Source organism: Plectropomus leopardus, chromosome 14 (genome assembly GCF_008729295.1).
Source record: "Plectropomus leopardus isolate mb chromosome 14, YSFRI_Pleo_2.0, whole genome shotgun sequence".
NCBI lineage: Eukaryota > Metazoa > Chordata > Actinopteri > Perciformes > Serranidae > Plectropomus > Plectropomus leopardus.
Window position 1 is genome coordinate 14593637 of NC_056476.1, and position 27978 is coordinate 14621614.

General features: G+C 37.8%; 2 protein-coding genes across 3 annotated transcripts in view; both read left to right on the top strand.

The window, feature by feature from the left end:
- Positions 1-21464, top strand: part of stac (SH3 and cysteine rich domain) — a 42842-nt gene extending 21378 nt beyond the window's left edge. For both annotated transcript variants that reach the window (XM_042501188.1, XM_042501189.1), the window contains 8 exons: positions 1328-1409; positions 1615-1721; positions 3086-3167; positions 3865-3932; positions 8226-8323; positions 13385-13436; positions 14126-14263; positions 16981-21464. In XM_042501188.1, coding sequence (XP_042357122.1) covers positions 1328-1409; positions 1615-1721; positions 3086-3167; positions 3865-3932; positions 8226-8323; positions 13385-13436; positions 14126-14263; positions 16981-17079 — 726 coding nt within the window. In that variant the 3' untranslated portion in view covers positions 17080-21464. The remainder of the gene's footprint in view (positions 1-1327; positions 1410-1614; positions 1722-3085; positions 3168-3864; positions 3933-8225; positions 8324-13384; positions 13437-14125; positions 14264-16980) is intronic.
- A 45-nt stretch (positions 21465-21509) lies between these two features.
- On the top strand, positions 21510-27636 carry LOC121953167 (antimicrobial peptide NK-lysin). The gene is made up of 5 exons (XM_042500088.1): positions 21510-25568; positions 25652-25785; positions 26399-26476; positions 26557-26711; positions 27330-27636. Exons 1-5 carry the CDS (start codon positions 25520-25522, stop codon positions 27403-27405), a joined length of 492 nt encoding a protein of 163 aa, XP_042356022.1. The 5' UTR covers positions 21510-25519; the 3' UTR covers positions 27406-27636.
- Positions 27637-27978: the final 342 nt, after the last annotated feature.

Genomic DNA, 27978 nt, shown 5'->3' on the forward strand with positions numbered 1-27978 from the left:
AGTGGAACAAATGTTGCGCCTCAGCTGCGGGGTAGTGCAGTACTGGGCCTGATGACTTTTTGTAAACAACAACAGCCGCCTCAGCATCTGTGTTCCATTCCACCCTCATTCTGTCTCTGTTAACTCCGGAGCTATGCACCAGTCTCATCATTGTTTTTCTTGCTGACGTCTTTTTGGGGCTATTAGTCAGTGTGTATTTCATTAAATTTTGTGCCATTACCAGATTCTGTAGGTAACAATAATTGTAGCCAACTGCAGTGGCTGAGTATATAAAGTTTACAATCCTAAGTTGTTTTATAGCAATTTGCAGAAACAGTTTTTAAAGTAGTAATATCTTTTAGTCACTCAATTAGTGACACTATAAAAACTAAAAGATATTTTTATACACAGTAAATATTTGTTCATCCTACAGTCTGCTCCATCTTAAAGTGGCATATTCCTAACTGGCCTTAAATTGCCAAATAAAATGTCAATTCAATTACAAAATGTGCTCACAAACTGAACAGTGCAAATGTAAAGAAATTATTATTTCAGTTACCTATTACTAACGGGCAACAGGTTTGTGATACATTCATTAAAATGCTTGTTTATTTCCTTGTATTTTATAAGTAGTTACAGAATGTGTTGTTGCGTATTTCCTATTATTTATTGTTTTTTGTACATAGCCTGTTGTCTTTTTTATCTGATATGCTTATGGACTTTTCTCTGTGTCTTTAAAGTCATCATTTTCCTAATTATAATCATTATAAATTTATATGGATTCTAAATCATGAGTTCATCATTAAAAAATAACGTAATAATAAAAAAATAATACAACTCTTTTTTTTCCCTTTTCTAGCATCAAATTGATTTTTTTAATTTCAGCCATATTAATCAGCAGTTAATGAGGATTAATGGCTAAGTTACTTTTCTGACTTCCAGCACAAATTATTTATTTGTTTTTCATTCGTACAGATCATTCAACCCTAAAAATGACGCCTGTGCACATTTGTACACAGCACAATATTGCACACTAGACTGTTTGACTGCCATTGTGTAATTTATTTTTAAATTTATGCATGATTATGTTTTATGTATTTATCGGACACTGTTTAGTCTTCTCAGTCTGCAGCGTGAAATATAGGTGTTGTGATTCATCCAAACAGTGATGTCCGACATCCAGTGTGGCAGAACTTTGTCTCTGTCAGTTGCGTTCAGAAACGTCTGACTGAACAGAGTTATGTGCAGTATTTCAGTGTCAGGCTGCTGTTCTGCCTGTGGTGCTGCATATTGATTTGTCTCTAATGTGTGTGTTGCTTCTCTTTCTTTTCCCCTCTCTGTCTTTTAGCCAAAAGGCTTTCGGCGGTATTACAGTTCTCCATTACTGATCCAGGAACAGTATGGCTGCATCAAAGAAGTCATGCCCATCGGTGAGCAGCTTAAATCTCCCTGATAATTCCATTTCTGTGTGCGATGGCATGCTCTAAAGCGAAAATTTCACTCCACTCTTCCAGAACTACTTTTCCACTTGAGCTTTTTTATAAGATTACCTGGTTTTAAAGTACTCAAGGGTATCCTAAAAGCTTAACATTTGTTTGCCATCAGCTTTTATCGTGTCTTCATTCTTTTCTAAAGCCTGTGGAAACAAGGTGGACCCTGTGTATGAGGCCTTGAGGTTTGGGACGTCGCTGGCACAAAAGGCCAAGAGGGCCAGTGGGTCTGAGTCTCCACACAGAAACTCGGTAAGAAAAGGATCATTTCTCAACTCAAATTCCAGTCACTAAAACCTTATTTTCTATCTCAAGTCCTCTCTTCCTTATGCTATAATGTACATACAGGTTATCACAGTTCAATCCATGTATTATACTTGTTATATTTTATCCCACTGCAACAGACGCACTGTAGCTGATGGTCTAAATAGATACTGCCACTGCAGGGCTGTAAACACTACCAATAAAGGCAGTCTGGTCCAGGCAGTCATGAAGGGAGATGTCCATGCAAACGCTCATGTTACAGCTCTGAAGATGGACTCGACCGATTGTACTGTACACTCTCCAGCCTCCTCTCCATCGCTGTGTGTAATGCGCAAGGAAATCTGTTTTTCATAGCTTATCATCTATTATTATCTATTTTAATGTAAGCTAAACAGTTTATGCAGTCTGGATATGTGCCTCCGTATGATGACATCTGAAAGCTGTTGGATTTGGGCCTTCCTGCCCTGTCCTGTGCAGCTGTTAATGAATGGGCGTGTGTGTCGGTGGAGACTCACAGAGACAATGTGATCTCAACAGGGGTTATGATAATAGTTTCCAAATGCAGACTTACAAACAGCATGTTTGCTACACTACGGTTCTCTTTAGAATAGCTGGTTAGGCTATGAAAGAGAAAGAATGTATCTATCCATCTTTCTATCTATCTATCTATCTATCTATCTGTTCTTACTCAGAGATCATGCTGCAGGGCTGCACGCATTGCATTTTTCACAGAACCACACAACAGTTTACCTCTCCAGTGTGTGATAATAGACTGCATACCAGCATGGCAGAGTCAAAAGACGCGTGACGGCCGTGACACGTAACACAATAGCGTCGGCTTCGAGTGTGACATGCAACATACACATCAGCACCAGTTTTTAAATAATAACATGGCACAACATGGCAGTAACAGTCATTTTCTAAAGTTATCCCTGTATGCCTCAAGTAACTCTTGCCTATATAGTGTTCTGATGTTTCTATGTGTGTAATTGCGTATGTGTGTAAGTTTGTGTTTTTGAATTCTGTAAGATTTAGATTTTAGACTGATTTGCACAAAACAAAACAACAGACACAACAACAAAAGATAAAGACAGATGTCATGTGATCAAGAAAAGCAAACAAACATGCTAACAAAGTCAGCGAGCAAACATAAAGAAAACAAAGTAAAACAATTAAAAAATATATACATATTCTGCCTCTCTATCTCTACCTCTCTCTGTCTATCTCCCTCTCTGCTATCTCTCTATCTCCACCTCCATCCCTCTATCCCTCTAACTTTATCTACTTCTCTCTAACTTTACCTATCTTTTATCTCTCTCATGTGTTTTGTCTCTTCTCGTTGACCTCTGCAGACCAGTGACTTGGACAAGGTTCCAGAGGAAGTGGTGGCTCACAGCAGTAGGCAGGAGCTGTCGAGAAAACACAGCGATGACGGTGAGTATCCGTTGCGGTACACTGTGTGCATCTGGATTACAGCCATGTAGTGACAAAGGGAAAAAACACACAGTTATTGCTCTCGCCACAAGGGAAGGTTGCAACATCGAATTCTCCTCCTGTGAACCATCAAATTAGGTTTTTTCACTGTTTTCCACTAAAGTGAACTTGTTCTTCTTGCTGTTTTCTCACTCTGTCCCTGCTATAGAATGTCCTATAGACCCAAACAAACATTTGGACCTCGCTTTTTTTATCTGTATTGTGTGTAGCTCTTGATTTAGTGGTGGATGGGTTATTTCAGCTGCACAATAGTGAAGGGCAAAGCACTGACCCTTTACAATCTGAAGTATTCACTCTGAGCAGTGAAGGCAAAACTACAGGGAAATTGGTGGCTACCACTAAGGTAGTCCCTGGTATTGAAAAATGCTATTTGGAGCGTGGCTACGATGCTGCCGAGCAATTTCCTTCAGAGAATACAATCTGACCCAACAGAGGAAGAAAGTAATATGTTATTAGCCTGGGCCACATGTCAGCCATGACAATGCTCTAGTTTATTGATAGGGCCTGGGTTAATGGAAAAAAGACTGTGCTCAATGAAAAACTATCTTCAAATAAAAGGTTTAGACTTTTATCTTCTTTATAATAATGACTGATGATATAATTAAATTCTTTTTTGTTTTATTTTTTTCTTTTGCAGTTTTCACAGTCATTGAAAATGGAACAGAGCATTACCTCCAGGCAGAGAGAAAATCTGACGATTTGCAGGTAATCAACAAATACATTTGTTTTTTGTTTATTTTGGGTTTTTTTTTTTACATAAAACATATGTCATAATTACAAGTGCGAATGAGTACACTACAGATGAGCACTATGGTTTTTCCTGCAAACACCATTCTACAGATGTCAAAAAATCTGATAGAAATGAATTTGAGAGGAAATAAGAAAGATTCAGAGTTTCTTTCTGCTCTATTGCAATATTTAGGACATTATTAATTCCTATTTTAATATTTTTTTTATTGGTTAACAAGTACTGTAACAAACAGATACAGTAAGGCTGGCGTTGTCATGTTATGTTCTTAACATAAGGTTACATACTAAATGTAAAGTTACATAGGTTATGTTTAGAAAAAGAAAAATGGTGGCAATTTACCTTAAAATAACTCAGTGTTTACCACGTTTCACATGCTCCTGAAAAGTGGTCTCCCATCCACCAGTCCCAAAATGATTCTTTACGCAGACTTTCGCTCTTTATACTTCTTCCATCAGCATATTGGTGATGTGATCCCAGCCTCTCTGATTACCACAGCCTAATTCTAGTAAACACCCTCTTCATAAGTTGGCTTCTTAACAAAAATCTAATTCCAGTAAATCTTTAACAGCATGGATACACAGTAATTGACAGTTGTTAGATAAAAATGTCCTTTTGTCTGTTTTTAGGTTTTTCAGTTGTTAAATCAAACAAAGGTCACACTATTAATTTGCTCCATAAAACTACATACGAGCCTTCAATTTATGTCAAATACAAACATCAACAAATCATGAGCAAAAAAATTTAACAGAGAAAGACAATTTTCTCCAACTCAGCAATAAGGATTGCCTGATTGCCCGGGGCAAGAAGAATGCCAGGTTGGGCTAGTAAATCTAGCAACTAAAAAAGAATTAAACACATTATTTCATCTGGAGCTGATGACAGAAGCAGCTCAGCAGTGAACTATCTCGCTTCCTTATCATCTTTTTTTTTTAATTGCACAGAGTTTATAAGCTGAAGTGTAATCCACTATTTAATTTTCATGGAAAAAGAAGTTTAGTTGGGTAGCGTTAGAGGATGTGGTTGAAACCCCAACTATGTATTGTGCAGTTTGCTGCAGTTTTAGAGCAAAGCAGATAAAAAGCAGGTTTTTCGTGTTAATTATGGTAATCTTTGTAAACACTAACAAATAAAAAAATGGCTTTAGGCAAGTTTATTTCTCACCCACTTGCCCAACAAAACTTTGAGGTTATATAAGAAGGAAAAGCAAACTGAATGCATTCAATGTGCTATTTTAGAGGAATATGGCAAACTTCAACTGTCCTGTCAGAAACTTTTTAGTTTTACTTTCCTTGGTGATTGTTATTCTGCAGCTCAGTTACAGTAACGTGTATTACTAGTGCAGTCTGAAGACCTCTGAGAACAGACTTTGTCCACTGACCAGCGCCTGAACTCTTCGTGGTTGCTCTGAAAACTGATACTCAGCCAGTCTGTTCTGGGCCCATTAAGCATGCTGCACTTTGCCCCTCGCCTCCATCGTCACTGCTGAATTTCCCAGGACTCTGAGGGAAAACTTTTCTTCCTGCTGTAACATATCATACCCAAGCTAACACGACCACTGGCCTGCACTGATAGAGAGAGGCCTTGACCTTACGTAATGTTTGGATCTGCAGCTCTGGGGTCCGTGCTTCTGTTTTTTATTCTCTACAGTACAGATGCAGTGCTGATGGTGCCAAATTCATGCTCGTGAGGGAAAAAGGTTAAACCTCTGTGAATATCTTGGCACCTCCTGCAGAGTATGATGAATATTTCATTGGGAGATTTCAGAACTGCTCCATTCCTTTCTATCTTCCATGATGGGATTTGTGGGAGACGTGCTCTCGGTATCAATGTTCTTTGTACATATTTTCTATGTGCAGCCATCTTTCCTGTTTACTTTTATAGTTTAACATGTTTATCTCCATTGTCAACAGTGGAAAAAGACCACAGATACTTGGACAAACACAAAAATGAACAAATAACCATACAAGGAGAAAAATACAGACACACACACACACACACCTATCCACTGCAATACAATCTAGCAGTCCAGCCGGTCATTTCGGGGAAGAGACTTGAAGTGCATTGTGCTGTGTTATCAGGCTGGACCGAGCACAGCTGGCAGGGGGCTGTTTGTCTGTCAGCCGACAGGTCCATTAGCTCAGGCTGGCGGACAGACAGATGGAGGCTCTGCAGGGTAATGAGCAGAGAAAAACGCTTCGAAAAATCTGGTTCTTTTTCGCCAGAGAAGAAGCCTCCAATTCGAGATGAGAGGCTCACACGCACAAACGGAGCATCACACTCACAAGTTCCCCATCTGTTCACACTCTCCAGGTTTAGTGTTAAACTACCCGAAATCAATTGACAGTAAAATAGTCTGGCTCATGCTGTGATCTCTTTTTGGGTGGATTCTCCGTTTGGGAAGTTTGACTTTGGTATAGGTGGTGCTCTTTTTGTATCCATTCATTAGACGCAGCTTCTGTTATTTCAATGTAACTTATGCTGCTTTTGTTGTTGCAGGAAGTTTAAAGTGTGTTACCTTCTTCAATAGCCAAACAAGTGTTATTGGAATAAAGATTTTTGCTATGCATTAGCTCCTAAAGCTGCACGTGTCGTGAGTAGTTAGTGTACATTATAAGGTTGTTAAAATTGGTTTCATGGATCAGTTGAAAGACTGAACTTTGGATAAATAATTAGTGGAGGCTCTCATAGGTCCTTCTTACCCCTTGAAAGTACAAAATGGTTTAGTCCACCCCTGCACTAGGATGTCTCCAAGCACACTGTCATGTCTTTACCCAAGAAAGGAAATCAGATTTCCAAAATAGAAAAGAAAGACAGAAAAGCCAACTGGATTTTTTAAAAAAAATTATTGGCAAGGGGCCCACAGAGACTGCTTATGCATAGGGCCCAGTGCAGGTTGTCAATAAAAAAGAGAAAGAGAAAAAATTATCCAGTTTCTGCCCAGGACTTTTTTTTCTCCCTTTTGCTGCAATATCGAAAAGTATCATTTGTTTTTATACTAATATTGTACTGAAGTTTAAAATGTCATGATGATAGATGGAACATTTAACTGCTTTTTTAGCAAGACATTTTCTTCTCCGGAGTTGGTGGACCAAAAAGGTGCTGGTGTGAAAGAGTGACTTGCAATGGCCTGTTGGCCAGACACATGACTCCAAATTAAAGCTAATATTCCTCTGTGTTTGCTAGACATGTAAATAGGACACTGTTGACTAACAGGTTCACAATAAAAAGTTTATAAGGTGATAATATGTCACGGTTGTGTTCTCAGGTTGTTTTACTCCGCTATGTGGTCAGGAATGCACATCTCCCCTCCATTTCCTTTTTTTCTCTAATTTTTCCTTCACTACAGTATCCTTCACTTCAAATACTGCCTTCTTTTCCGATAACTCAGTTACAGAACAGGCTCTTATCTCGACCTGCTCGACCTCTCATTCAGTGTTTCAGGCTCCCAAAGCATCAAGAGTCTCTCAAGGCCAGTGAGCAGCTCTTAGTTAACTGTAACGGATTGCCACCACTTAATGTTGTTTTCACCCAGAGGCCACAGAGGCAGTTTGCCTTGTGGCTGCAGCTAACTCAACTCATCAATCAGCAACATTGCTCGTTCATGTGGATGACGCTCGGGGAGCCACAAAGAACAAAAACACTTCTTTTCATTAACTATACAGCGCCACAAAGATGGCAAATTCTCCTGCTGTTTTTTAAAAACAGTCTTGAGAGCGCCTAAAAAAAGTTATCTATTAGGACAAGTTATCATTTGGAGGGATTTCAGGGACACAATAGGCATCATTCAGACTCAAGGTATTGGTGATGAAACAAGAAAACGCCCACCAGCATTCTGAGCAGGTGTGAAGAGCGTCAGAATGGCGGCCCATCTCCCTGCTAATTGTGCTAACACTTCTCCAACAACTTCCTCTCCACCCACAGCCCTGTCCTGTTTAAACTTCCTGAACGTTCATGAAAACCCGATCCCGCTTCTCCCACTCATGTTGACGGTGGATTAAAAGGAACAGATTGCAGGACAACTTAAGCAGCTCCCCGGTCTATCAGTGTTCTGTAAACATGGGCTTCTCCTGCCTATGTGGATGCCAAAAGACTATTTCAAGATACGAGTGCGATAAAAGTGACAATAGAGAATATGGTGTTGTATTATGTTTGTGTGGCTATGAGCTTTGTTTAACTTGTTTTTTACTGAGATTTCTTGAAAACCAAATCTGTGTGTTTATGTGTTTCTGTGTGTGTCTGTTGTCTAGTTGGAGCAGAGCCAGCTACAGAAAGACGTCCTCAAGCTCAACACCTATGTGGCCTTGTTCAGCTTCACGCCCCAAGATAGCCATGACCTGGAGATGAAGTTAGTGTATACATACACAGGTCACTCTAATCAAGAAATCCCGCTCTAACACTCACCGTCATTACTAAGGCTACATCCACACTAATACGTTTCAACTGCAATTGTTTGAACATTGCTTTAACTCCAAGCAAAGTCTGGAGAATCAGGTTAGGCAATTATTTTGATAATAGAATCATAGTTTTAGTAGTTTTTTAAGCAAAAAAGCCAAACATTTGCTGGTTTTTGTGCTTCTTAAATGTGAACATTTGATGCTTTTCTTTGACATATATGATAATAACCACAATATCTTTCAATATTTGGACTGATGGTAGGATAAAACACACCATTTGAAGATGTCAGCTTGGGCCCTCTGGAATTACACAGGATGTTTCACTATTTTCTGTCATTTAATTGACAGAACTTTTAATTGAGAAAATAATGGTCAGATTAATCAGTGATGAAGATAGCACATACTGGCATGTGAGTGTGCAAAAAACAAAACAAAATAAAAACAGCAAGATGCAATCAGACTGTACTTTATGTTGTATACAGTCATATAATGCAAGACCCAATCACGAACACACAAGGCACATGTGCATAAGGTATTTAATTAACGTTGGGAAATAAGACGACATGCTGCTGAAGAACTGTCTTCATATCTCCTTGCCTGTATTCGTCTGTTTTTGAGTGCCAGGAAAGTCTGTTAATTAGTGTTTCTTTCTTTTATCTTATATAATCACTGTATTCAGAGCACCAGAAGTCAAAATATACAATAATACATTTACAAAAGGAACTAATTAGCTTCCTCTTTGTAGGTAATGGTCCTCAAAGATTTATTTCTCTAGGCTGGTCTCATTAATAATACCTGTGTGGGTGTCATGATGGTCTATTAATATCAGTCAGTCTCATGTCATCTTGAATTATCCCGAGAGAAACGCACAGTCTTTGGAAAATCCATTTAGTCCATTTATAGCTCCCATGAGGCAACACTGTACCAGTGGCCAAGATGGGATATATTATTTTTGAATGCTGGTAAAAACATATTTTGTCTTGGTTAAAAGGATGAGATGTTCAGTTTGTACTGGCCAATATGTAAAACACCAGGAATCACTTGTAGCTTTTCAGAACAAACAAATGAAAGAAAGCTCTTCATGAAAAAAACAAAACAGTCTTCACTAGCCTCCCAGTTGCAATTACGGGTCAGGCTTATTGGGAATTTCTTACAGCAGTGACGCCTCCTACTTTTTAAAATAACTACAGAAATGTCAACAGACAATGGCTTCAACCCCACCATCACTGGAGGTTACATCTGAATAACGTAAACACTAGCATCATACTAATTTACTTTACTAAACAACTTAAGTAATACTCTTGAAGTTTTTTATTTAAATAAATGTATGTTCGAGTCATTATCTATCCCCTAATGACAATATGGGCCATTGATGAAAGCGGTTTTATTTGCAGTATTATGAACTGAGTGTCTGTGTCAACAAGCTGCACAATAAGAGATGCATTTTTCATCACCCCGCCAATGTATCCTCATACAACATTTCATATGATATTCTGTGAATTAGCACCCTATGAATGACATTACTTACTTCACCAGGGTTCCCACGGATCCTTAATAAGTCTTACAAGGCATTAAATTCATTTATCTAAAAAAAAAAAAATGGTTTAATTAGCATTAACATGCCTTAAATCAATCTTTCGACACTGCATTTTAAAATCTCAAAATAATTGTTAATATCTATTCTTTTAATAATTTAATTTACTGAATGCCTCAAGAAGATAGTTTTAATTATTATTTTTGTTAACATTTTAAGTAGATCGACTGTTTTTTTAAACTGACCAAAAAGGTCATACATTTGGACAAAATTGTCCCTAATCCTGAATAATTTTTTTTTTCAGTTCATGTTTTTTTCCCACAGTTTTGGTCAAAAAATATATATTCATTGTGGTATAAAAAACGTCTTAAAAATTCTTAAATCTGACTTGCCTCAAGCATGGTTTAGGTTAAGATTTAAGAAAAGTACCATGGATTATCCCGTTTATATAAAAGGAACTATACATAGTTTATTATCTAGTTTAGTGTCTGGTTTCACTTGTTAACTAATCACTACAAATACAACACTGCAAAAGAAGCTAATTTAGGCTATTGAGTAAATTTTGTATGACTACAATGCTAGCGGTGGGGCTAACCATGTAGCATACACAAACATGACTCCATAATGTGCATTAATAATGTTACTCTCAACTGCTGGATGTGCAAATAAGCAAATTTTCCAACAATATTGTCATAAAAACTTAAAATGTTATGATTTGTGAGTGTTTATAAGGTGTTTCTATTGCCACCAACACTATGGCAAAAAAGCAATTATCATCTCTAAATGTTTGTGTGTTTGTATATATGTGTATGTGTGTGTGTAATATATATATATATATATATATATATATATATATATATATATATATATATATATATATATAAATATATATATATACCAACTGACCCGATCTCGGGTCAGTTGGTATCTATAAAATTGTTAATGCAAGTTTAAAGTCAACATAGCTGAATATGTCTAGTCTATCTTATTATCTCCAATATCTTGTAAAACTCAGGCTACAGATTTATCCCTTTCGTTAACCATGATTGATAGGGCATCATCTGCGACATCATTTGAATGAAATAGGCCCTCAGGAAGAGAGTGTTCATCATGAGCAGTCCTTCAGCATAAGTACCCATTTGCTCCTGGTTCTCACAGAAATCCTGTGAGGTTTTTAAAGATATGAGAGTGCACTTGTTCTCTCCCTCTTTTCCAACACACACACACACACACACACACACATTTATGGATACTTCATCTCTCTTTGGTTGAGAAAAACTTCAATCGTCAGGCGTAATTTAAAATTCATCAACTTCTTCTCTCGGACTCTACCGATACCTGCCATACGGTACAAAGTTCACCAAGCTTTGTTTCAGATTAATGCTCTTACGTAAGCCCATATCAATGTTTTTCTCCTCGGGGTTTGGCTGCAGACAGTAATCAATACATCAAATGCAAACACATAAATCACAAACGGGAAAAATGGAATCTTTAATGAAAAGGTTCAATTTTCATTTTAAGTGAGAAAATCAGGTTTTTGATTAGTTTCAGTTGCCGCTACATGCTCTGATTACATGATTACCTTTGACTATGTGGTGATTGTAATGGTGATGAGTTCCGAACTTTTCGACGACAGAATCAAAAAGGCCCACTGTTCTCTTTTGTTATATAACAGACAATGATTTCACTCAACTTGTTTTCTCGCTTTCATGGCTCATGTTTTCATAATGAACTTGATGGTAAGACGATGTACTCATATGGTACATTTCCTGTATTTGTTTAAACAGCATGTATACACTTCATTTTCATCACTTAGAAGTTTTTACAACGTCGGATGCTGTGCTGTTTGTCACCTACAATAAAGAATGTTTTCTGAGTCATGGCGAGCATTACCAAGCAAAGGACAGCCGGTGTTGTAACTGAACCACAAGAGGAAGAAAAAGGGGGAAATTACGTAAACCAACATTTGGCTCAACTGTGCTGGTCCTTTTGATTTTTATTGGTCAGATTTAGCCAACGGCTTTGAACAGATGCTAGTAATTATGGTCGATGCGGCAATGGGGTAAAATGATTCATGCGTTTCCTGGACAAAGAACAATTTCTCAGAACAAACAGCATTAAGGAAAAAACACAAACACCTTCTCATCTGCTTGACGTTACAGCGTGCGTAGGCTGTCTAGCAGAGCCTCTTAAAGAGATCGAGGTGAGAGATAAAGCTCTTCTCATGGTCATCAGTGCTGACAGAAACTTTTAGGTGTTGCATGATTCACCCAGTTCTCAGTGATAGCAGTTGTAGATCTACCTCAAAATCTGCAGTAGCTTAGCTTAGTGAGGCAACAATTCTTTATTTTCTAGCTAATGACTGTTGATTTTGTTAGCTAAAATAACAACTATCTGTCGTTAGTAGATTTTTAGCAGCCATAGCCAGCTGATCAGTGCTAACTGTAAGTTGGCTGAAAACTCCATCTCCAGATCATTCTTTAATCATTCCAGCTGACTCATTTTAAAATGAGAACAATGTCAAGTATCCCATTTGGTGAAAATTAGGTTTTTAACCTTGTTAACATGTCAATGTGGTTTTGTTTATATGCTTCAGTGTGTACTGTGAGCAAAGTAAACAGTCAGTGCACTAGCTGAGCATTTTCTCCCTGTAAAAGCAGTGTTAAAAACACACAATCAGACAATCAGGGATTGTTACAACACAAACCTAGAAGTAAAAATGCCACCCTGTGAAAAATACTCCTGCACTGAAGATGTAACTTAAGTAAAAGTCAGTAAGTATTATCAGGGAATGTTAAAAAGTAAAGTATTAAAAGTACTCAGTGCAGAAAAATCTTTGAAAAACACCCAAAAACTCAAAATCATAGAAAAAAAGACAAAAAATTGTCCAAAACACTCATAAAAAATAGAATAAAACACCACCTAAAACACAAAATAATTATATAAAAAAGATATAGAGAGACTTTTTTCAAAATATTTGGCAATTAATTTTCTATAAATTGACTGACTGATTAAACTAACTGTTGCAGGTGTACTTGTGCAAACTGTTTGGTAATTTATAACAGAACATCATATTTTATGAACTCATCTTCTGTTTTTTTTAATGCAAAAATCTTAATTTGCAAAGTAGCTAAAGCTGTCAGATAAATGTAGTGACGTACAAAGGAGCTCCTGAGCAGCTCGTTCCGCAGCCAGGTGCAGTGCACCTCGTTAGGTGATGCAGCACACCTGAGCAGAGCTGCATGAGAGCAAAGGGACAACATCACAGAACATATACAGCTGTAACATAGACATAATATGTATTTTGCTTAATTTCAAATTTGTTTGTAGACATTTGCCTCTAAATGTCACAGCACACCTTTACTCCTGCTTTGTATAGTGGCTCAAAATTGACATGTATTTATACAACCATACAGATACGAAGATAAAAATGTTACCATTCTGAGTAATTTCTTCTTTGTTTTGCTCTATATTGCAGCGCGGGAGACAGAATCTTATTGGCTGACGACTCCAATGATGACTGGTGGAAGGTAGGTACGAAATGAAAATATTACATCTAAGCAGTGTTATGGCTCATCTAAAACCTCTTTACTGTTTTTAATTATAATAAGCCTCCCAAGATGCAAAACTCTTAATGTTTGTCAGTTTGTTGTCCAGTTTAGATACAATGTGTGTTTTTCACAAAGCCTCAGAAAAAGCCCACCTAAGAAATGGATTGATAAATTACTGGAAGTCCAGCTGTAAATTATAGGAGCGAGGCAACGGGCCGCTGCAGGACACAACTGCATGACAGATAAATTAGGGAGACAAAAGGGCCAAAACGTGACTGTACAGAGGCAGCTGGCTGCCACCAGACCATGAAGAAAGTCATCACACATTTTAACTCTGTTGCTGTTCTCTACAGGCTGTAGACAAACAAAGACATCTGGCCTGTTCGGTTTTTGAACAATGGATATTTTACCTGATTTAACACCTGTATAGAACATATAGTTACACTAAAGTGAAGACATACGTAGTATATCTTCTTTATTTCTATGTGCCAGGAATATAGAAGTCATACCTAAGTGTGATCGAAAATAAAACTGTATACAGGTTTTATGTGCTTAGAGCAGCAGAACCTCTGTTGTTTTTTCAAGGATTTTATCTAATCACTAGGGTTGTAATCCTCTTATGTACTGTGCAGCTCCTCCATGTGTCAGCTGTTTTCATTGTTTTTCAGGGGGTAATTGAGGACAGGATCGGTTTCTTCCCAGCAGCTTATGCTCATGAGGTGCGGTCTGAGGACCAAGTGTTTAGATGTAACAGGACGTTTATCGGCTGCAAGGAACAAGGCCAGATCACCCTGAAGGAGGGACAGGTACTGTATAAACCTTATGAGGAAGACGATGGTGATTATAGCCAGACAACTGATATTTATGTGAAAAGAATTCACTGAAAATGCGGCTGGACAGGATGTTCCCCTTAATATCCTTAATGATCCGGCCCTGTTATTATGGGTCTTCTGCGTCAGTGTGTGCGTCTGCAATGACTGTTTCTTCTGTTTCTTTTTATGCCTCCGTGCCAGCAATAGCCATTGCTGGAGGCATTATGTTTTGGATTGTAGGTTCATTCGTCGGCACGCACATTTGTCCATCCTATTCACATTAACGAGACAACACATCAGATACACCTTGAGGGAATTTTTTCGAATTTAGCAAAAATGTCCATTTGGATTTAGCGACAAAGATTTTGGTGGTCAAAGGTTGAGGTCACTGTGGCCTCATCTGTCTCATTCCTGTGAACGGTATATCTCAAGAAGGTCTTGCAGGAATTTCCGCAAATTTGGCACAAACATCCAACCGGACAGAAAAATTAATTAATTACAATTTGGTGGTTTAAGGTGAAATATCAAGGTCACTGTGACCACACAAAACATTTTTACGGCCATAACTCAGAAATTCATTGGCTTATTATGACAAAATTTCACACAAATGTCTCATAGGATAAAATAATAAAGTGATGACATTTTATATTAAAAAGGTCAAAGATTAACTTCTCTATGACATCATGATAACTGCATGAGTAACTAACTGCCTTTAGGGACTTTTTCTAATGACACCTCTGGCTGTGTCGAGTCAAACCATGCTGCGTTGATTTGCTTTTCATTAGTAGTTTAAACGCGCCAAGTTGTGCTGAGTCATGCCTGAGATGGAACAAAGTGTGCCCGACCCCCTCCAACACATCACATCAAAGAGCTTTGTCATCATTATTCAGTGGCGACTTTTAACGAAGACTTTCATCATTGTGTATGGAAAATGCTATTGGTGTCTGCAGCAGATTTTTGTTATCGTTGTTACTACCACAAGAGAGGTATGTTGTTTATCAGCGACTTTTTGGAAATAAAAAAACTTTCACCAGACAGTAACAAAACGATTGTTGCTTTTTAGCCACAAGGACAAAACTCATGAAGGATTTATTTAGACCAAAGCACTCACAGAGTTGATTACATGAATGTCCTCATCCTCATGGCTCGGAAAAGCAATGACCTTTATCGTGGACATTAAAACTTCCACATTACACCTGTGTCTAATTCATGATCATACCCTAGCCATTAGAGCACATCAGATTCACATTACCCAGCAGCTCTTTAGCCATCTTATTACGCTCCTGCAGCTCCCACAACGCCTCTTACCTCCAGCGACTCGCCCCTCTGCATGCACTTATTCACTGAAAAGCTCGACTGGAGTTGTCTGATAGAGGATGCCTCTGAGGAGTTACCATTGGATTAGCATTTTGGCATAATGGCTTACTTAGATCAGGCCCCCTACTTTTCCCACAATTCTTCCCGGGGCATGTTAGGACACAGAGGAGACTAAAGTAAGCAACCCCCAGTGGAGATGAAACCACCAAAAACAAGATGAGACCATGACCCCTTGCCTTTCTTTTCCACACACAAACCCAGGGGAAGATTTTGGAGAGTACTTAGAGCGAGCATGCAAATACGGTGTGTTCTGGTTCATCATGAGAGTCACTGAGAGAAATTAGGAGCTGGGAAGAAATAAATAAACGTGTGAACACAGTTTTTGCTCATCAGTTTTGGATCTCAGCACAGATCTCACAATCATGGCATATTATTAACAGGCGTAATTGAAACAACAGTATCACACCATGGTCATCACCTTTGAATGTAATGATAATAATAAACAGCAATGCACGATAATATCGGCACGTTATCGGTATTGGCTGATGTTGATGTTGATGATGCTTGATGTTATTACTATTATAATTATTATTATTATTATTAGTGACAAAGTGAACATTTACAAAACATCAGTCCTAAGCTGAAGTATTTTTCTATTTTGTACAATGAGTGAATATAACATGCATTTAAAATCATTGTACTGTCTCCATCTGCTCTCACGATAAGATTATGCATAATATGATGTTAATTTCACTACAGACAAGACTTGATGATCACTAAAATTATGTGGGGAAAACAGTGGATTTATGTATCGGTATCAGTTATCGGCCAAATGAGTTGTAATATATCGGCATATTGACATATCGCACATCTGCAGAAAATTCAATATCGTGCGTCCCTAGTATTAAATAAAGCAATTAAGACTCCAGCTGGGCCATACAGTGTACAGATTTTGTGATATGAGACTTTCTAAATAAATCAAACTATGTTTGTATAGCTCCTCTGAGAACTTATCGTGTGACTTATAGGCAGGGGATGATATGAGAACTTAATGTCACGATTATAAGATACAATCAGATAAGACTTTATTAATCCCACACTAGGGAAAATCACACATAACAGCAGAGAGTCAGAAAGAGAGAACATTTTTTAAAAATAATGATTTGAGTACAAAACAAGGATAAAAATATTACAAAATACAATTTAGATTAAATAAAAATTAAGTAATATAAAATATAACATTTATAGACATTATTTACACCTTTTACTTATTCAGATCCTGTATGCTCATGATTGATAGTTGCACAGGATAGGCCAAAAGAATTGAGATTCACAATATTATCCTGATAATCATCAAAATATGCTTAGTAACGTTTCCTTTTTTTCCCTCTCAGATCTGTGTAAGCAGCGAGGGCGAACGCAGCGGCTTCATCAGAGTGGCGAGTGGAAAGAAGAGAGGCTTCGTGCCCTGTGACGTTCTGGAAATCATCTGAGGCAAAAACTCAGAGAGATGAAGAGACAGAAAGAGAGAGGGAGGAAGGATCAGCCGCCTGGAGGTCAGAGGGGGAGGAAACTGAACCTGCAAAATGGCTGCAAGAAACCAGTTAAGGAGTTTGCCTGAAAAGAAATGTGGAGTTTGGACGTAACGGTGATGCTGGATGAGGACTTCACTTTGTCGCAGGTCAGAGTCTCTGTACCTTCTTCACTCTCCTCACACCACAGACACACATGCTGGGACAACAGACGGTTTGTTGTTTGCAGGGAGACAGGAGATCGCTGTTTCACTGGATTTGATTTAATTTATAGAGCCGATATGTGTGTTTTTTTCCCTCTTTAGTTTTATTCTGCTTCGAGCTGTTTATTTTTTGAAAGTGGAACTGCCGTCCGGCTGTTTAAGCCAAAGAAAAAGGAAACAAACACTACAATGATTATTTTTCAAGGTTGCAACACACACAGTACAATTGCATTCCTCTTACAAGTAGTTTAGCGTCTCATGTTTTTGCATTAGGTTTCAAGCTGAAGTTGAGCTTTTCATGCAAAGTAGTTTTCAATAGAATCCAAAATGTCCTTGTTGTCAGATGGAAAAACTGAGTCAAAATAAACAACATATACAATGAAATGAGAAAACTCTGTATTTGAAGCTTCAAATCTCCCTTAAAATCTATCAAATGAAATATCAATAACTTCCTCCGTACAGTTAGGTTTCTGTGACACAACTTAAAAAGGTTTCCATGCATCTCAAGTGGGAAACAGTACATCAGATGCAACATAGAGATGTGTGGGAGTATTTTCAGATATTCTCAATTGTCTTTCAAAATATCGCCCTCAAATTCCCCAGATTTATAATGTCTAACTGCAATCCAGAATTTTACTTATGATGACAGTGATATACATTTTTTATCTTATTTTGAATCAGAAACGATTAAAATCGGTGTTTCTGATCCTGTTTTTACCTGGTATTAACATGTGCTTTGGCAACCAAGCCAAAGCGTTAGTCCCTGCGTCACATGCGCTAGGTCAACAGCCCCACGGCACAGTTATCATGTCCTTGTTAGCTGCTTGCTAGTCCTGTTAGCAGTTGTGTCAGTAGAGGACATACTGCTGTCTTACTCGTCTTACTCTTACTCCTCCTCTCTGCCCCCTTTCATGTCATTCTCAAGCTGTCCTAAAATAAAGGCAAAAAGCCAAAAAGATGAAAAAAATGGGCATGTTAGAGAGCATTGGCATGATATCACCAAAACAACCACCAAGTCCTTTATTGATGACGTAGTAGGACGCATTAGCTTTTACCCGACAAAAGACATGTGGTCAAATGCGTTCCAGACTACCTCGGAGAGGGGTTTGAGTGGTCAGATAACAATGTGTCTCGGTGGCTGTTTACACTTGTATTTAGCGCTGCCCACTTGTGATCTGATCACCCAAGATGCATGTTGATAACAGGTGTAAACAGTCTCTTGGTGAACACTAAACTTGGGAATGGAAACGAGATCTGGATTGTCTGACCCATCAGAATCGTATGTCTCTGAGCTCAGTAATTCCTTTTATCAATGCCAGTTGTTTTTATGTGTTTGCAAAACAATGACATCAAACTCTTGCATCTGCGCTGCTAGAAACAAGAATGAGACATGGAGGAGAGAAAAAAACATTCTGTGGCTTTATCTCTTTACCTTGATAAGAAAGGTGATAACAATGCTGCTTGTAATGTCTGTAAAATAAAATTTAAATTAATTTCAAGTAAGAAACATCAGTGATATGCTGAAACATCTTTCTCATCAACATGAGCTTAAATTCTGCCATATATCTGACACTCTATGCATGACCACTGCTTCCCTAACTAGCAGCACGTCCATTACCGAGTTGTCTGTGTTACAACATTAGTGCCACGCAGGCAGGTTTAGCAGACAAAGAAAACCTCTATGAGAACGATTGCTGATTAGATATTCAAACATCGATAAGGAATCAGTAAGGGAATCCATAAAGAATCAGACTGTCAAGTTGAATTGGTATCAGCCATTGCTAAATGTACCAGATTTAACATTTTTGCATTTTCTCCATGCTGCAGAATCTATCATATGTATCTGTTTTTTTTTGTTGTTGATTGATTAATGGATTTAATTGATTAATGGATTTAATTTTCTCTCTATAAATCATCAAAAATTTCACAGCTTTATTGCTACAACAGAATCATTAATGATTTAATCATCGTTATCTGCTGTGAGTCCTCTGTGAACATATGAAGGCACCTTTTAGACATCAAAACATGTATAAAAATAATACATTTCTAGTTTCCGTCTTGACTTTAAATGTGATCACTCTCGTGTGGTTTTCCTCTTTTTTCACCACAGACAGTCTTGAACAGCATTTCTCGTTCAGATTCTAGTGAAGTGCGTTTACGGAGAGCTGTTTCATCATAGTAGATATAGTATATCTCTTCAAGGTTGTTCTGAACTGAAACTAGGTTTAACTGAATGTCCAAAAACCCTTCATTGTACATACTGTACATAAAAATTAAAATTTCTTCTTTATCACAACACAAAGTGTATTATGCTAATTCTGTGGTGTCACATCTTTTTTTCTGTAACACAGATATTACAATTATTTCTGTAAAAGAATATGCATTATATTTCATGTATCTCATCCTAAATGTTACTGATTCTTTTGTCAGTCAGAATGTTTCTTAAATTTCTCTCACGGTTCTCTGTCCTCACTCACATTAATTCACCATCAATAATAGGCTCATCATTCGCTCAAGTGGGCCCTACAAAAAATGATGCATCATGCAATTATGCATATTATGATGTGATTTAGTTGCCAGTGAAAACAACTGGATTGTGACTCAGTAATTCAGAGTGCGTAAAGAACCAAATACATTTTCCCAGCTCAAAGTCACAGTGATACACAGTGATGCTTTTATTGAGATTTATATTTCACAGTTGCTTTGTCTCAGTCCCAAACTCTTTGTGTTAAATGTTATACTTCAGACGCAAAGCCAAATCACACTAATCATGGAAAATCTAAATGAATTTGCCAATTAAAGAAGTGCAGCTTGCAAAAGTTTCAAGACAGTTTTTACTTAAATGAATCTTCAATCATACAGCCATTGGTACATGACTGTGCAAGGCATTATGAATCTACTAAAGCCAATCCTGATGCAAAAAAAGACTCACAAATGAAGGCTGCATTCGTCCAAAACATAAACCATGAAGAACTTTCTTTTAATGCTATTCGGCTTCAGTCTATTGGGCATTACTTTGCAAATTAAAGAATATTGTAAACCATAACAAGAATCCCTTAAAATGCGCTCATGCAATAAAAACCTTATTTAAAGTTCTAAAACAGTTCACTCCAAACCATCTTAAAATGTAGCTCTATTTGAGATTGACAACTCATTCCTAACTTTTATACCAACATGGATAAAATTCCCTAAAAGTTTTTTACTTTTTACTTTGTATAAATAATTCAGGTTGGAAACAAAACAAAACAGTGACTGTTGTTTCGGGGACACTTTCTCCTCCATCTCACAGTTCAGTAAGCCTTAGTGATTTTCCCCCATTTGATCTACAGGACCATCTGACCACACAATCTGCACACTCTGCAGTCCACCATGAGACAGTCTGCTTCACTGCAGACTTCAGAAGCTTCAACAGCTTCATTAGGCAGCTGCTCACATATTTAAATTGTCTCTGGAGACACAGCCGAACTGGAGAGGTTGAGGCAATCACGCACATTTTACTATTTCAGTGTCTGCCCATTTTCTTGTGTGTGGTGTCTGTGGATGACACACACAACAGGGCCCACACTGCAGGACACCAGCCAGTCTCATATACCTGACACTAGCGCCACCTTTCAGCTCAATGGAGTAACAGCAGCATCAAGTTTCTGACAGAGAAGGAGCAACGGAGTTTAAAAATTACACTCTCACTCTTTCACCTCATGAGCTGAAGTTTAAGGTAAGTCAAAATTTCAGTTTGGCTGCAGATAGGAGAATTAAGTCAGTCGTGTGTAAATGACATCAGAGGTGTTCATGCACACTGGACGTACACGATTGGCACACTTATGTGTTGGTCTACCATTCACATTTCAGTTCTTGTCCCAATAGTGGGACGAGAGTAGAAATTACTTCTCTGTGTGAAAGATCAACTATTAGCTGCTCTAATTCATATTTTTTAAAGGAACAGTTCACAAAATGACTGCCTTTAATGTGGAAGGGATTGCTCATATTGAACCCACTTTATGATTAACACCACATATCACGGGCCTCACGGCTTTAGAACGACCTGCATGAGGAGATAAAGCTGGCCAAATCTGTGACTTCTTTTAAGACTGTGATGTCATCTTTTATTTGATTTTGTCTCGTTTCTTTTATTTCCTTTTATCTGTGGTTTTATTGCTTTTGTTGTTTTTGGTCTATTTGTTTGTACTATTTTATACTGACATTTTGCATCTTCCATTATTTGTCCTCTTGTTTTAATTTGATCCTAACGCTGCCCTAGTTTGGTCTTGCTTGTCTTCAGTAGGCCTGTTTGGCTTTCTGTTGTTGTATTGTCCTCTATGTATCCCATTTCTGCTTTTACCTTGTTTGTCAAAGCACTTTGTAAACTGTGTTTTAAAAGGTACTATATAAATAAAGTTGTATTAATCCATCATCATTTTCATCACCCAGACAACACCACCCTCCTACTGCAGGCGTCAAAGTCTGCTGTGTCCTGATGCCCTCAGGCTTTTTCGGAAAGAGTGGACTAATTTCTATCTGGAAACAAACTATAGAATAATTTAAATTGGCTATGTTATTCTGTCCTTGTTTTCACTCTGTTGGATCATTGATACGTTTTTGTTTTCTGTGTTTGGGCTTCAGTTTTTTCCCCCTCCTTTGCTCCTGTACTCCTCTCCCTCATTTGTCCATCTACACACCTGCGCTGCATCGGCCTCGTTAGTCCTTCCCTGCCTCAGTTTCTCCCAGCCAATCAGCTCACTGCCTGCCTAATCACTTTACTCCCCTCACCTGAGCTTCTCTGCTCTTTTCTCCACCTGCACTTCATCCCCTCATTAGACTAGTCTGTATTTAAGCCCTGGTTTTCTCTTCAGTCTTTGTTTGATCCTTTGATTTTGTTACTTTGGATGTTGTTGTGAAAATTGTTGCTGTGTATTTTGAGATTTTTGTGACATAGTAGAGTTTAAAAAAGCTGCGTAGAACCCCAAAATGCCAGTAAATAACCCATTACGTCCTTAAAGATACTGACTGACTGAACACCAGACTGAATCAGAATGTTTTCCTCAATCAATCACTCAATATAAGAGCAATTTTCACTTCCCTCTCCAGCAAACATAAAACTAAGTCTTAAACATTTAATGTAATTTGATTTGAAGGCTAAAATTGCAAAGCTGGTGGACAAAGATTGCAGTCAAAAGCAAAATGAATTTGTGAGAACCTGCAAGGGATTCAGTAGAGAGAACAAAGACAGGGTGGAGCTGTAGATGATGGCACCCTGCTGAAAAAACCCAGCTAAAAACCAGCTTATGTCGGCAGCTGTTTTTGGTTGATGTTAGCTGGTTTTAGCTGGACGAAGATGGTCTTACTTAGATGGACAGTTGTTGGTAGTGTTTGATGGTTTGACATGCTGGAGTGAGCTGCCTGTCACACTGTGCATATTTATCTTTATGTATAACACATGACAGAAGACTTAACTGATTTATGTCCTTTGCTTTTCATTCTTTCCCCTCATGGCACTGATATTTCTCCACTTTCAAGGACTTTCATTTGATTTCAGTTTTATAAGATCTTCAATGGATAATCCAGCCAGAGTGACCCTCACAAGCTGGTATGACCAGCTAAACCATCAAAAATTATGCAAAAACATCCCTTAAGCTGGTCAGAAAAGTTGGTCATCCAGCTTAATCATCTTAAACTGATCAAACTGTGGCTTATCCAAAGTCTGTGTATGAAAAAGTGAAAAAATAACAAACTACAGATAGCGTATCTGACAGGTTGAGTCTGTTAGATTTTTCAATTTCTTTCCAATTTACAATGTAACCTGTACCTGTGCGATAAAGTATTTTTTAAGTTGTTTATACGTCATTTCTTTGCATACCCTGATGTAATAACTTTCTGAGACACATTTTTGTTTCAGCTGTTGTTAAGTCGTGGAAGTTTATGCTGGATCAAACTGCTGAGGAGGACAATTTATCCATCTACTTTAAACATGATGCGAGGGAGAGAGAGCACATCACTGCACAGAGGAGGCGAGAAACTGTGACTCAAACCCATGAGGTGAAGTCTCTCAAAGGTCAGACTACACTGTTTGATGTGAATGCTAAAATTGATCCTTTTTTACTCTGTATTTCCTTTACATACATGTTGAGAGGAGCAGAGGCCCACTTGACGTCCTGCTTGATTCATGTCTTCCTGGCAAGGTGACAAACGCAGCTGTTAAGCAGATTTTATTTTTAAACATGACACAACATTGGTATCTTGAGGTCTACTTACAAGATTTCTTCTGAAGAATAAGACTGGGAAATGTATCTGAAAGCTCTGAGGGGAAATGTGGTAAATGGACCTACAGTTAATCACATCCATCATTCTCATTATAAAAGTGGCTGGTCCCTCTCTTTGGTAAGAGCCTCATCTGTGTATAATTTTGTCTTTAGTGCTGGTAGGCTGATGAGGTTATTTAATTAATCATTTTTTTATATTATTTTCATTATTTTGTTTTAATACATTAGAAAAATTAACATATCAAACACACAAACAAATGGTACTGTCCAGCTTAAAAGGACTTTGAAAATCAATACAAGTTTACATTTGTCCACTTCTCTCCCTCACAGATTTCAAGCATCAGAGCGCTTTTATCATAATAGTCATCACCAATATATCCTATACAAAGGCTCTTTAGTAGGTTAATGTTAGCATGCTAAACATTAGCTCACACCGGTGTGGTTATAACCTCACATGGCTGAACGCTCACAGACAAATACATGGCACAAATACATCAACAATGTTGTTAAAAACTGCAAATACTTGCTCATCAAGTGTATTAAATTAATAATTAATAATGATATACTTTTGTTTTTGCTCCCATTTTTCCTGAGTTAAAGTGGAAGGTCTAAGGTTTCTTCTAGGCAAACAGAGGGTTTAGTTCTCTCCATTTTTGTATAAAAATTTCAATTCATATTATTGAGAACTCTGCCAATAATCCACTCAAAAGGTATGGCACATCAAGATGCTGATTAAACAGCATCATTACTACACAGATGTGCCATGGGATGGTCACTCGAAAATCTCCACCAGAGCTGTTATTCGTGAACTGAATGTTTATTTCACATTGTTATAATAAAATTGCACAGGTTTCAAATCCACTTTGGTTTGTGTATGTGTGGTTTACTGGCCGCAGTGCTGGTTGTACCCGTTTTGCAATACTTCCAGCTGTTCTAATATTCTCAAACCACATGTAACCACATCAGCTCAGGAACTTCACATCCGGCGTCCTCATTTGCAAAATCGACTGAGACCAGCCACTGCGATGAGCTTCCCTGAAGCGTTTTCTGACAGTTTGTGCAGAAAGACAACGCTAAAAGTGAAGGCACTGGAAGTGAAGTTACTGGGTTGGTGTAGTTTCACCTTGTTTGTGGTTCTAAAGATGCCCAAATTCTTTGAAATGGTCTTTTATTTTGACCATCCCATGGCATACCTGTGTGGTCCCTGTCTTGGTATGCTGATTAAATCATGCTGTTTAATCAACATGTTGATATATTACACCTGTCAGGTGGATGGAATAAGTCCTTAGTGACATGGATTTTAACAAATTTGAAGAAAAAAAAAGAGAGAAATAAGTCTTATATGTGAATAGAACGTTTTAGAGTTTTGACTAAAACCTGTGAAAAATGGGAGCAAAAACAATAGTTTTGCATTTATATTTTTTGTGCTGTGTAAACGTCATCATTTTATGTATTGAACCAGTTAGTTTAAAGCTAATTTTCATCTGCAGTCCAGGTTACAACTTTCAATAAATGAAGAAAAAGAAAACACCAAAATACTAAATCATTTCACTTTTTAAGCCCCTTTTTTTCAAACTCAGTATGGCCCTCCACTTTTAAAATTTTGAAATAAAGATTTTGAACTACACACTGATGACAGATTAGATTGTGGTGGTTTTTGCAGCATTTTGATATTCAGATAGTGAAACTTTGTGGTGTAACACTATGACTTCAACCCAATGTTTCCTTTAATACGAGTGTGCATATTAACTGGAAAGATGTTTCTCGATGAGTTCGTGGTGTGAAAAAGTTTTTTTTGATGTTCCTCTGCGCAAAACCGCAGGTGGTTAGAGTTTTTGTCTGCAGGGGCTTGCAGGAGTGTTGTGCAGCCCCTCACCACTGTATAAAAGGTGTGTTATCACCAGACACACACACTCAAGAGATCACCGCTCTCTGACAGCAATGGAAACGTCTTCAGTCCTCCTTGTGTGCATGCTGGTGACATGTTCAGGTGTGCTGATGTTTTTCAATTATTTATTGTGATATTTATCAGATGAACTGTTCTTCATCATGTGTTGTTCTGCATCCTCACAGTCTGGACAGTCCACGGGAGAAGCTTCGAGGTCAGCATCGATGATCTGGAGCAGATGGAAGTGGAAATCTCCGTGATCCCTGACAAGGAAATCTCTGTGAAGGCCAACGAGGAGATCTCTGTGCAGGCTGGAAAGGTAACATGGCTGCTTTAAACAGTCTGATAATCCAACATTCATCTTCAAATGTCAGGTTATTAGATTACAATGTATCAAATAATCAGCTAAACTTTACTTGTCTGTTTGTGGCTCTATTTGAAAGTCATGTGACCACTGTTACTACCTGGATAGTAAGTTTACATACATTGGTCAACACAAACTAACAATATCATCAAATGTTAGACATAATTTCATCATGTTTAGATCGAATTGTGCCGTGGATAATACGTTATAATACCACGGACGTAGTCGGTTGGAATTAGTGTGGCATTAGAAAACAGGGGTAAATGATCACAATTACTCTGTTTTAAATGATTTCAGTCATGTGCTGAATCAGTGAAGCTGCATTCAAAACGTTGCCGTGCAGACACAGGTCAGGCTCATCTAATAGTATGAAAATGTTGCTAAGCAGGCCTTTATTTCCCTGCAAGCATTTTGGATGCAGCACAAGAAGGGCAACTTTAACAGGCTGGGTTTGGAATATTTCTTGTCTTGCAATGTTCTTATTTAACATATTTTATGACGTTAAGTTTTAATTCTGGGGCTCATCTCTTTGATCAGTGTTAAAAGTATGTGTCACTTTTATCTGCAGCTGCCAGGTGTGTGCTGGGCATGCAAGTGGGCTTTAAACAAGGTGAAGAAAGTCGTCGGGGCAAACGCCACGGTCGAGGTAAAACAAAAATATCTAAGACTGACAGACTGTGGGTGCATTGTGTGAAGAAGCACTGATGATCATTTGTCCTCTTACAGAAACTGACATCAAAGTTGAACTCTGTCTGCAACCAAATTGGCCTCTTAAAAGCTCTGTGCCGCAAGTTTGTGAAGACGCACCTCGCAGAGTTAATCGAGGAGCTCACCACCACTGATGACGTGAGGACCATCTGTGTCAACACCGGAGCCTGCAAGTGAGTTAACAGTCTGACATTTTATCATTTAAGAGATAATATAACCAGAAATAGTAAATATTCACAAATTTCCTCAACAGTATTCGTTATTCAGTGGAAGCAAATTAGAGACAAGTATTTGATTTTAAATAATACTGAATAGCTTTGAAATATTCCTCTTTCAAAACCATGTGTCTTAATTAATTTGCTCTCATTTCACTTCTTTGAAATTTAGATATGACATTTGTTAATGTGCAATTTCAAAAAGCTGATTTTGAGTATATTTTTATTCAACCTTCACAAATTCAGATTGAAAAAAATTCAAGTTGAAAATTTTCAAAGAAATTAGTACAAAGTGTCAATCGAGCCTAAAGGTTTGTGCTGGGCTGATGACTGGTACGTTTTCTTTGATCGCATGACTGACTCATTGGGCTCTGATAGACCAGAAGTCTGTTTCATTGTATTCAGGCTTGGTTTTCTTTTCAAATAATTTGCCTTTATGTCACTGTGACACATGCAATATTGCAGTGCATGTAGGCTGGATCTCCACTCTATGATTTCAAGAAATGCATCATAATGTTTAAAATGAATTTTAATTATTTCAAATTCCCCCCTTTTTGTCTGATGTGCTCTCTTTAGGCCAAAGGAGTTGTTGGACCTGCTGAATTATCCAAGCCATGAGGATCCACACATTAAAATTAATGAATATGCTTGAAATCTGATACACTGATAATAAAACATGAACCTCGTGTTCTTGGCAGTGACTGACCGGCTACACACTCAGTCAGTTTTATGATAAAGGATCTTATGCAGCTTCTTTCTGTCACTTCATATACTTTTTGTATAACTTTGTCTTTTACCTTTGGTGACTTTGCAATGCCTGTAATTTCATTTTCTATTTCTCTGTTTGCGCACAAATTATATGAATAAATGGCTTAATTTCAAATGTTATGAATCTTGAATCTATGAATTTTATTAGCAAACTGTTTAAAGAGAGGTATTTGCACATCCAACTACGCAGGTCTGTTGAGAAAGATCACTTGTATGGGATCTTCTTTTCAAGACCTATTTAATAAGCAAATCAAATAATGATAAAAACTGTGGTAAATTTAAATTGCATCTTGTTACATCCACTTTGTGCATGTATCTTTTAAGTATAGACATAAGGCAAGGAAACAAAGCAAATGCTGCCCACTAACTTTCCTCAAACAGGATGTTGTTGGGTGTTAGTACTGTTCTCACCAAAGACAAAACTGTTAGTTTCATGTGAGAACTTGTGTGCATACAT

What these genes read in the sequence shown, in the direction of transcription:
- LOC121953167 (XM_042500088.1), top strand. Translation starts at nt 25,520, where the DNA reads ATGGAAACGTCTTCAGTCCTCCTTGTGTGCATGCTGGTGACATGTTCA. An exon ending in TCTCTGTGCAGGCTGGAAAG is followed by an intron (nt 25,786 to 26,398) that starts GTAACATGGCTG and finishes TTTTATCTGCAG; the next exon opens with CTGCCAGGTGTGTGCTGGGC. An exon ending in GGGCAAACGCCACGGTCGAG is followed by an intron (nt 26,477 to 26,556) that starts GTAAAACAAAAA and finishes GTCCTCTTACAG; the next exon opens with AAACTGACATCAAAGTTGAA.